The sequence below is a fragment of the Bison bison genome, unplaced genomic scaffold (genome assembly GCF_000754665.1).
Source record: "Bison bison bison isolate TAMUID 2011002044 unplaced genomic scaffold, Bison_UMD1.0 scf7180017864085, whole genome shotgun sequence".
In the NCBI taxonomy this organism is placed as follows: Eukaryota; Metazoa; Chordata; class Mammalia; order Artiodactyla; family Bovidae; genus Bison; species Bison bison.
The window spans coordinates 346,342-356,879 of record NW_011494657.1 but is presented as its reverse complement, the minus strand read 5'-3'; the positions used below and the strand labels follow the sequence as shown (position 1 = coordinate 356,879).

Below are 10,538 nucleotides of genomic sequence, written 5' to 3'. Positions count from 1 at the left end.
GGTCTCTTGGCACCTTCCAGATCTACAGGCATAACCCCTTCCCCCGCCTGGAATTAGGGATTTGAAGCTCACTCAAGCCATCTGGAAGGTGCCAAGAGACCTACCTGGTGTAGTTGGGGGTCTGGCCATGGGTGAAAGGCAGCAGCAGAGCCCAGGCAGTGAGGAGGGGCCCCAAGAGGGAGGCTGTGGCAGCAGGCAGCATGGCCAGGGGCGGGGGTGGAGAGAAGTGCTGGGGTCTTCAAGACAGAGGCAGCGGCTGAGTGCAGCAGCAGCAGCGGCAGCAGCAGCAGCAGCGCGGATAATCAGTGCCAGATGAGGCAGCCTCGGGCGTGTGGGCGTGGGGACTGGCCAGTGGGGCGGGCGGCGGGGAAGGCGGGACAGGGAGAGAAGAGCCGGGACAGTGGCGAGTCCAGGGGCCTCTCTAGGTCCAGGACACACAAATACTGACCTAGTGGGGCGGGGGTGGAGCAATGAAGGGCAGAGCGAGCATCAGGCTCTCAGCATAATCCAGGCGGTCCAGGAATGTCTTCAGCAACCCTGCTCTGTCCAGAGCCCAAGCATCCTTCCAGCACAGCTTGGGGTCCTTCCTGTGGACCCTCCAGCCCACCCCGTGCACCTCCCCATTCCCACTTCCTCAGCACCCAGAGGAAGTCCTTCTCTGGACTCCCAACCTCTAATCACTCACTTCCTGACCACCCCGTGGCTCCAGCTTATTTTCAACTTCAAATGTTTACTGTCCTCTCCCTCCAAGGGCCAGACCAGGCCACAGAGAAAGAATGTTGCTTACCCATCTTCTTTCTCAAATACTTGGAGGTATGGGTAGGGAGTGGGAGGCATGGTATGTGGGCAAAGGGAGTGTCTTCTTTATGGAGGAAGGGGAGGATGGAGTAGAAAATAAGGGAAAGGACAACGTGTAAGCTCAGATCTGGAAGGAAAGCAGGAGGAGAGTGGTTGGGGGTGGCTGGCTGCTCTGGGATGGAGTCAGAAGGAAGCGACTTGCACAGTCTGGTGGATGGAGGATCCAAGTGGTAGAACCAAGTAGGGGCTGGAGAGGAGAGGAAGCTGATGGATGCAGGAACTGACAGCCTGAGCTGCTTCTACTCTGCACCCCACCCCCACCCCCAGGTTCCTCCCAGGCCCCAGGGTTCCAAACCAGGCCTCGATTCAGCCTTTTATTCTATTTGTCAATCAAATCTTTCATCCATGATAGTCAGGTTGGGGGCCCCTCCTGGGCAGCCCCCTGAACATCTTACAAAACCATTCCCTGCCCACCCTGGCATGTCTAGCAGGCCCCACCCCCCTGCATCCCCTCCCCACGCGCGTGCGCACACCATGTTTGTTGCTACCACTCCAGCTCTCCTTAGCCCCTGGCCCAGGCCACACTCTCCCTCCAGGGGGTGAGACTAGGAGAGGAGGGGTCAGCTTTCAGGGGGTGGGGGGCCTTGGCCAGCCCCTCCAGCAGCCCTCTGCAGCATATCCAGCGCCTCCCAAAAGAAATCCTTCTGTGCCGCCATCAAGGGCATCCAGCCCACGATCTCCTTCATCTTCTCCATGCGGTCCTGCAGTGTGGGGCAGTTGTGGATCTGGCTGAGGTACTCCTCACAGGCCCAGGCCACCCCACCAGGGTCCTGGGGTGCTCCAGCCCCCAGGCTGGGCTCAGGGGTCCCCACTGCCTTGCTGGCTGGTAGGTCCCGGTAGGCTGGGTGGTGCTCAATGTCGTGGCTGGACAGCATGTAGAGGCACTCTCTGGTGGAGCAGAGAGAGCAGGCGCACAAAGGGACCTGGGGGAGAGGAGACAGGGCGTGGCTGAGCAGGTGGGGGGTGTGCCCAGGACGGGGTTCCCTGGAAGCCCCAGCTGTTGTGTTCCTCCCACTCAGACCAGCCCGGAGCCAGCAAGTGAGCTGGCTGGCTGAGCCCCAGGGTCGTGTGAGGTCAGAGAGGGCCAGCAGGATCAGCTCAGGGGGAGAGCCAGGAACCATGGTACACTGCTGGAAAGGGAAGTGGGCGGTGCTGGGAAGTGGGGTCCCTGGGTCCTGGTGGGATCCCCAGCTCCAGTCCCCCTGGGCCTGATGGCTCCTGCCCTCCCCTCTTGCCCACTTGTCGGAACCTGGGCTCTGACCTTGATGTGGAGCTTGACGAAAGAGGCGCTGCCCTTAGGCCAGCCGGGGAGGCGGCCTCCGGCCCCGCAGCCACAACCCAGCAGCTCCTTGCTGAAGTCCGAGCCCTGGCTCAGCACCAGGGAGTGGTTGAGGCCGCACCACAGGGCGATGGGGCGCTGGAGATAATGGACCTGAGGGCACAGGGGGTGGTCCCTAAGTGGGGAACGCCAAGGGACTAGGGTGACAGAAGGGCTCAGGGCAGTCTAGGGAAACGAGGGGAGGGAGGAGATGGGCCGGAGAACAGCCTCCCCGTCCCCGGACAGGCAGCATGGCTCCTCCTCGGTTCTCCGGCAGCCCTAGTCTGAGCACAGAAGCGCTAGCACAGCTGTTGCTTCCTCCTCTCCGCTCCCTGGAAAACAGGCTTCCTGCCCAAGGCCAGGGCCTGCTGTCTGCATCCTGGTCTCACCCCCAGGCCTTCGCCTATCCAGTCTCTGTTCTGCCTTCCAGCCTCAAGGGGGAAGAAAGAGCCTCTCTATCCCTGTGCCATTCCAGGAAGGGCTGCCTTCCACGGACTCCTTCCTTCCATCTCTAGCATTTTCAGTCTGTCATATCATTACCTTTCAAAATGGCCACACTGTTCTGGAAAAACACTTCCACCCGACTCCTGCTGCTTCTGACCTCTGTTTTAGGCAGCAAGACTGGCTATATAATCAGTCTGAGGTGGGCCTCTTCTTGTTCTTTGCACAGCAGGTCTCACCTGAAGCTTCTGTGATCTGACTTCCTACTATGCTGGGACTTCTCTCCTAAGGCACTGGACCTCCCAGCAGGCAAATCCCAGGGCCTCTCCTGCATGCTCGCTCCTGAGACTGAGCGCTTTAATTGTGATAATGTAGATACATAATTTATGGCCACTATAGGAAAGTTTATAGGAAAAATTATAAAATATTATCACTGCGAGAAGCCCCACCGCCTTTTATTAACCTCTTGCTGGGCATTCTTCCTCAGTGTTGCCTCTATAAATATACATACACAAGCTGTATATTTTTAAACAAAAATGGGATTGTGCTGTGTAAACCATTTCTTGATTTTTTTTTTTTTTTTCCTCTTAAAAGTATGGGAACTTCCCTGGTGGTCCAGTGGCTAAGACTCTGCATTCCCAATGCAGGGGCGGGTTGGATCCCTGGTCAGGGAACTAGATGCCACATGCTGCAATTAAAGATCCTCCATGCTGCAATGAAGACCAAAGATCCTGTGATTTGCAACTAAGACCTGATGCAGCTATATATAGATAGATAGATATGCCATATATATCTATATGTATTTATACACACACACAACGTATGGCACAACTGGGACTTCCCTGGTGGTCCAGTGGTTAAGATTCTGTGCTTCCACTGCAGGGCAGATGGGTCTAATCCCTGGTCAGGTCAGATCCTGCATAACCTGTGCTGTGCGTGCATGCTTGTTTGTGTCCAACACTTGCGACCCCATGGACTGTAGCCCACCAGGCTCCTCTGTCCATGGGATTTTTCAGGCAAGAATATTGGAGTGGGTTGCCATTTCCTCCTCCAGGGGATCTTCCCAACCCAGGGATGGAAACTGCCATTTCCCACGTGTCCCGCACTGCAGGCGGATTCTTTACCACTGAAGCACCTGAGAAGTCCGCATAATGTATGCAGCACCCCTGCCAAAAAAAAGACACAACCATCTTTCCATGTCAGGGAGTATATTCCTGCATTATCACTGTCACTATTAATCACCCCCTCCTGGGCGAAACTTTCTGTACCCATGAGATTTGAGGGTGTACCCATTTGAGGGTGTGTCTCTGAGACAAGTTTCAATCCCTCTGCCCACAATGGTGGCTACCACGCAGCTTTGCTCCCCTTATCTCTACTTTTGTCATTTCAACTTTGTTCCAACTTGGAATCAGCTAGACGTTTCTATTTCAGTGTTTTACTCTTCATTGAAAAAAAAAAAGGCTAAATTCACTTTCTCCCCTGAAACCAGCATTCCTCTCCAACTGACGTGTTTACTTGTGATACTGTCCATTTCCAGGGCCAACTATATCCTGCCCTGCTGCCCTCGTATGTAATTACTTTCCAGAGGCTGTTCATTTTCTTTTAAAACACCTCACATCTCCATTCCTCTCTGTTCCTGCTCCCACTGTGCCAGTCCTAATCCCTTGTCTCAAGCCTGAGTGTCCCTCAACAGCTTCTGGGGGGCCTCTCACTGTGCCCTCTGGCAAGGTGACCCAGTCTCAATCATCCAGGGGGGTTGTCTTCTGCTCCAGAACCCACAACTGCTCTTTCCCAAAGCAACACTTCTGTAGGCTTGTGTCCACCTATAGGGCTTCCCTGGTGGCTCAGATGGTAAAGAATCAGCCTGCAATGCAGGAGACCCAGGTTTGATCCCTGGGTCAGGAAGATCCCCTGGAGAAGGGAATGGCTACTAAGTGCAGTATTCTTGCCTGGAGAATTCCATGGACAGAAGAGCCTGGCAGGCTACAGATTACAGGGTCGCAAAGAGTCAGACACGACTGAGCAACAAACACAATACCACCTTAATACCACCTTGTAGCTGCTGAATCCCAAAACACTGCTCCAGTCAGGTCAGTCTTTCCACCTTCCCAGGGATGCGCAAGCTGTGTCCCCACCGCCCCGCCCCCCCCCACCGTTACATAGGATGCCTTTCCCGGTACCCACCCGAATCCTCTCTAACCCACTGAGATGCTCACATCTTAGCTCCTCGAGTTACTTCAGCCCACCCAGGTCTCCTCATGTCACTAAACTCCTACTGCCCTAACAGCACGAGCCACACAAAGTTCACCTCGTGGTGCCAACCCGGGAGAGACACGCAACAGTAGCACAAGCATTACAAACTGGTTGACTTCCTAGGGATTAGAAAATGGATTCTGGGACTTCCCTGGTGGTCCAGTGCCCAAGACTCCGTGCTCCCAATGCAGGGGGCCTGGGTTTGATTCCTGGTCAAGGAACTAGATCCTACGTGCTTCGATTGAAAGATCCCACACGCTGCAACTAAGACCCAGCGCAGCCGAATAAATAAATACAGTATTTTTTAAGAAGTGGATTCTATGGAAATTAGAGGCGTGGAGATAGATCCAGGGGTCAGGGAATTAGGGAAAAGGGGGAGGCAGGATGCTCACCTGTGTGGGTTCCCCTCTGTCCATTTTGTCCCCTGTTCCCAGCTGCCCATATCTATTATTTCCCTGCATAAAGATTCGGCCAAATTCATCCACCAGGCCAAGGTGATTGTAGCCAAGAGCACAGAATAGGATCTATGAAGTAAGGCAGAAAGGCAAAGTGAGTGTTCAGTTGTCTTTGGAGGAACTCTGAGCTCCAGAGTCTCCCCACTGCTGACCTGCCCTCCCCAGCTTGATCGCTTCCAGTTGCGCCTTCCATGCCACCCCTCTCACAGGTCCCCTTTCCATCCCTGATCAATCATTTGATTCCTGCTCATAGTTCAGACCTTCAGTACCTTGCAGTCCCCTAAGCGCCCCCGCCCCTGGTCTGCCCTGCCCGCCCCTGCCCTCCCGAGGATCCTACCTTGGCAGGCAGTGAGAGTGCAAGCGGCATCTGCTGGTCCAGGGGGTCAAACGCTTGAAGGGTCCCAAAGAGATCACGATACACCCCTGGGGTATGCACCTCAAAATACACTCCCCCCTGGTCTGGGGGGTCGGGAGCCCTCAGCTCAGCGGCTTTGGGCACCCATGTCCTAGGGATCAGGCCCTATCTGTGATGAAAGGTGCAAGTTCTGGGGAGTCTCACACCCATTAGAAATGCACCAGCTATGATGTCTGGGAACTTAAACACCTGTTTTGACTAGGATGCCCTATGGATCCCCTGCCGAGCTGGAATAACGATAAGGGAGGGCTCTGTATCTGGAAGGTCTGTCCAAGGTTGGGGTCTGGAGAAGCAGGAAGATAGTTGTCTTTCTTACCTGTGATGTAGAGAGTACTGCTCTGGTTGGAAGCCATGCAGGCCACACGCAGGTGAGGAAGGCAACGGGACACCTTTCTCAGGGCCAGCTGAACCGTGTAGGAGCGTGGTTGATCCAGCTGGGTCTCATTCACGACCAAAGAGTAGATCTTTCCTTCTTCTGGGGGAGGGGACAAGGAGGCAGACAACTGTGTGGGGGAAGGGACCCTCCAATAGCCACATTGACTTCTTTTTAAATAAAAATGTTATTTGTTGATGCCGTGCTGTGCGGCATGCCGGATGGTTCCTGGACCAGGGATGGAACCTGGGCTCGCCACACCCAAAGTGCCGAATCCTAACCACTAGGCCACCAGGGAACTCCATTGACTTCTCAAGAGACTCCCTAAGCCCTAACAAGACAAAACATTTACTGCCCTAGAGTGGGCTGGAGGGAAAAGTGTAGAGAAGAAGCAAGGAGCGGTGATGGGGGGGTGACTTCAAGTTCCCCGGCCTCCAGCTCTCACCACTGAAAATCAACCAGGGGAGTTCTTCAGTGTGAGGGACAAGTGGAGAGAAAACCTAGCAGGTGGATTTGGTGGAATCTAATTTGATTTCTGGTTGGGAAGAATGATGTCTGGGGATTCAGGGCTCTGCCTAGCATTAAGAAGTCCAGAAGGGCAGAGGGGAGGGGGGAGTGTTCCCTGGTGGTTAGGACTCTGTGATTCCATGGCAGGGTACCCGGGTTCAACTTCACAAGTTGTGAGGCATGGCCAAAAAAAAAAAAGAAGTCCAGAAGGTCTCAGGTCTGGGGGCTCGGGAGTGTGGTCAAATCTGGGGAACACTGAGAAAAAGACGGGGGTAGTTCAGGTATAAAGTACAGTGCCTGGTGGAGGTTGGGATGCTTAGAATTTTAAAAATCAGTGCAGGGACTTCCCTGGTGGTTCAGTGGTTAAGGTTCCACCTTCCAATGCAAGCGGTGTGGGTTCAATCCCGAGTTGGGGTTACTACGATCCCACAAGCATGGGGTGTGGCCAAAAAAATAAAGTAGTGGAGTTCCCTAGTGGTCCAGTGGTCAGGACCCGGCATTTTCACTGCCTTGGCCCCACGTTCATTCTCTGGTTGGGGAACTAAGATCCCACATGCCATCAGTAAGGAAGTGTTAGTTGCTCAGTTGAGCCTGACTCTTTTCGACCCCATGGACTGCAGTCCACCAGGCTCCTCTATCCATGAGATTTTCCAGGCAAGGATACTGCAGTGGGTTGCCATTTCCTTCTCCAAAGGATCTTCCCAACCCAGGGATCGAACCTGGGTCTTCTGCACTGCAGGCATATTCTTTACCGACTGAGCTCAAGGGAAGCCCCCCACATGCCATGCAGACCAGCAAAAAAATAAAAATAAATCAGGTGTTCACTAGAACAGTGGTTTCCAAACCATTTTTTGCAGCAGGGCCCTTTATTCCTATGACATGTTACCTAGAATCCTAGACTAGCAGAGAGATCAAAGCAGATACTTGGTTCGACACCAGGACGAGGTGCCCCTCTCCCCCCACCTTCTGCTATGGGTCCTGAAGACTCTGTAGGAAAATAATATGTAAACAAGTTGCTTTAAGCCTCACCTGTGAGGAGCAGCAAGGCCCGCTGCGTCTCCTGACCAACCAGCACAATCTGCTTGAAGCTCATGGAGTGGTGGAAGGTCATCTTGAAGACCCGCTGCCCGCTGGACTGCAGGTACACCTCGACACAGTCGCAGGCCCGGCTGCTGGTCGTGCCCACCACTCCCGGCTGCTCCCGAGTGGCCAACACGTAGAGGTATTTGCGGTAAACTGTGTCACATCTCGGGTCGGAGGCAAACTGTAGGAAAAGACAACAGTGGGACAAGAAGAAGGTGCCCGGGATCTAGAACCTTGCAGTGGGATGAGGCTGGGGCAGCTGGATCCGGGGGTAGGTGATGAGATACGTGGGTGCGGGGCTGGGAAATGCGGACTTGGTTTCAGGTTCCTGGTATAGGAGGGCGCTGTCCTGAGGATGCCAGCTCGGGACTGGTGTGGCCCTGGGGACCCAGAGGAAAGATAGGGTCTCAGCTGCCCAGGTCCTGTTACTCACGTCCTTGGCTCCACGACACAACACAACGTAGCGGCAGGCCCGCTTCCACTGGATCTGGCCAAGGGTGGAGGAGACCAGGGCATTTTTGAGGAAGAAGAGGGTCCCTGCGTAGTCAAGAATGAAGACGTGGTCCTTGGTGGGCAGGAAGCGGCGGTAGCCATGGGCTAGCTGGGGAGCTACACTCTTGCTGAGACAGCGGCGGCGGCCCCCAAATGCCTGGAAATACAGGCCCTTTGTGTCTGGAGAAGACAGAGAGAGGGAAATTTAAAGGCTCAGGAAGGCACAAGGGAGATGAATCAGAGCTTGGGCAAACTAGGTTTCTCAGTGGATGGGTGTTTAGCTCCTCCCCATCCCCATGCCAGGGGAACGACCCCTTTCAAAGGGCCTGTGCAATGCTCAGAAGATACCTGAAATTACGCCCCATGTCTGAACTAAAATTCTCTGCCTGACCTCAGCCCAGGGCCATACACATGCTGCTAAGTGTATGGACTTCTTTGGTCCAAACTTGCATTGAAGTGGAGACATCAAAGGACTTAACAAGAATTCATAGAAAAGTAGAAAGAGGAGTGAAAAGGAATGACTGGGAAAAGCTGGTAGCCCTCCCTTGTCCCTAGCTCTGGATGTGCTACCTGGATCTCCCTTCACTCTGGTGTGTGAGATGAAGTTATTGGATTGGAGGTTAGAGCATATTTCTCAACCTGGGGGTGATTTTTGTCCCTCAACAGACATTGGCTGTCACAGCTCAGGGAGGTGCTATTGGTATCTAGTGGGTGGAGATGAGGGAAATTGGTAAACATCCCACAAATGCAGAGGACAGCCCCCTCACCCGACTTCAAAGAATTATTTGTCCCCAAGTTTTATTAGGGATCAGGTTGAGAAATCCTGGTTTAGAGGAGGGAAAACTCCAGGTGTTGGGAGAGGAGGATGTCTGAAGGTGAAATGTGGAAGTGTTTGAATGTGGTGGGCAACTTAGCAGGGATGCTAGAAGGAGTGGGGGCTCTGGGTGACACTCTCTGAGAGCAGCTCTAGAGACTTGGAGTAAGATCTTGCTGAAGTGTGTTTCAATCTAATAAGTTTCTTGCAGAGAAAGGGGTCCTGGAAGATGGCTGGGAATACTGAGGTCATCAGACCACTTTATGGAGCAGGAGGGACCCCAGGATAAGGTAGGACAGAGGCAGAGAGAACTAGAGGTTTTGGGGGAAGGTGTACAGTTCAGAATGGCAGCTCTCTTCCAGGGTCGGACCCCAGAACCCTGCTCTCGAAGGCGAGGACTGAGCCGGTGACAGATGCGTCTCCACACACTCTCGGCATCGCACACTTGGTGGAAGTAGTGGCAGGTCTGGCCGAGAGCGACCACATCTCTGACTGGGAGGAATGAGATGATGTGCTCCACCTGCGGGGGTTGGGGGGCAGGACGGGGAAAGCAGGGGTCAGGGGGCAACCCCCTCTCCAGCTCTCCTGCCCCCCGGTTCCTTTATTCTTAGCACCAACCCCCCCACCCCCAAGGACTCACCAGCTCTGGGGGGAACAACTGAACAGAAACAGGGTTTCCTCGTCCCTTCTTCTCTTCACCCCCAGGTTCTGAAGGGCCACATGAAGGGCAGCTCCGCTTTACCTGCCCAAGGAGAAGGGGGCACACATGAAGGTCATGCCTCTCTTTCTCCCTTCTCTTACTTATTAACTGCTATTTGGGGGGGCCCATTGCTCTGACTCCCAGCTCTGTGCTGTCAGAGCCTGCCATCTTTTTCCTCTGGGTCCATGGGTTACCCCTCCCTGTCTGCCTGGCTCCTCGTCCAACTCCTCCCCTGACCTCTGGCTGCCATCTTGCTGCCCCCCCCTTTGCCTCGCCGCCCTCCCCCCTCACCCTGAGCCCCTCCTCCCGTCTGCACAGCCCGGTCAATTTTTGCAGCTTCCGGCTCCGGCTTCTCCTCACCATCCTGACTGCCCCCTCCCTGCTCCTGCCCTCATCTCTCCGGGCCCCTCGGCCCCCCGTACTCAGCTCCCTGGCCCCCGTCCCTGCTGCCTTCCCCACACCATGTCCCCTGCCTGGGCTTGGGGGACTTTCTGGGGCCCCTCGCCCTGCTAGGCTCCTCCCCTATGGAGTCTGGGGCAGACAAACCTCTCTCTGTGACCTCACTACCCAGCCACTGTGACCTATTTTTCCCCAAGCTTGCCTGGGATTTTCTCTCAGCTCCTTGGTTCTAGCTCAGTTCTGGCCACCCAGGGGCTCATGGGATATGCATTGGACAGGAGAAGTATAGTGTGAGCTACTGGTAGATGAGGCCTTTCCTTTCAGGGTGTTTTTTTCACTTGATGCCCTTTTAGCAAGAGAAGCACTGGTGAATTCTTCATATCTTAGCAGTTAAGAGCCACCAGGGGATTTGTAGCTCAAGAATATATAT

General features: G+C 54.4%; 2 protein-coding genes across 2 annotated transcripts in view; both read right to left on the bottom strand.

Moving 5' to 3' along the window:
• PCOLCE (procollagen C-endopeptidase enhancer) overlaps positions 1 to 299 on the bottom strand; it is a 5,522-nt gene extending 5,223 nt beyond the window's left edge. Inside the window, exon 1 of the mRNA XM_010837900.1 lies at positions 105 to 299. Coding sequence (XP_010836202.1) covers positions 105 to 202 — 98 coding nt within the window. The 5' untranslated portion in view covers positions 203 to 299. The remainder of the gene's footprint in view (positions 1 to 104) is intronic.
• Positions 300 to 1,402: 1,103 nt separating this feature from the next.
• FBXO24 (F-box protein 24) lies at positions 1,403 to 10,072 on the bottom strand. The gene is made up of 10 exons (XM_010837901.1): positions 10,001 to 10,072; positions 9,650 to 9,751; positions 9,346 to 9,529; positions 8,137 to 8,375; positions 7,650 to 7,884; positions 6,057 to 6,215; positions 5,663 to 5,784; positions 5,263 to 5,394; positions 2,120 to 2,290; positions 1,403 to 1,781 (listed from the first exon to the last, which is right to left on the bottom strand). Exons 1-10 carry the CDS (start codon positions 10,070 to 10,072, stop codon positions 1,419 to 1,421), a joined length of 1,779 nt encoding a protein of 592 aa, XP_010836203.1. The 3' UTR covers positions 1,403 to 1,418.
• Positions 10,073 to 10,538: the final 466 nt, after the last annotated feature.

What these genes read in the sequence shown, in the direction of transcription:
- FBXO24 (XM_010837901.1), bottom strand. Translation starts at nt 10,072, where the DNA reads ATGGTGAGGAGAAGCCGGAGCCGGAAGCTGCAAAAATTGACCGGGCTG. An exon ending in AGTTGTTCCCCCCAGAGCTG is followed by an intron (nt 9,530 to 9,649) that starts GTGAGTCCTTGG and finishes CAACCCCCGCAG; the next exon opens with GTGGAGCACATCATCTCATT. An exon ending in TCGTCAAGCTCCACATCAAG is followed by an intron (nt 1,782 to 2,119) that starts GTCAGAGCCCAG and finishes CCTCTCCCCCAG; the next exon opens with GTCCCTTTGTGCGCCTGCTC.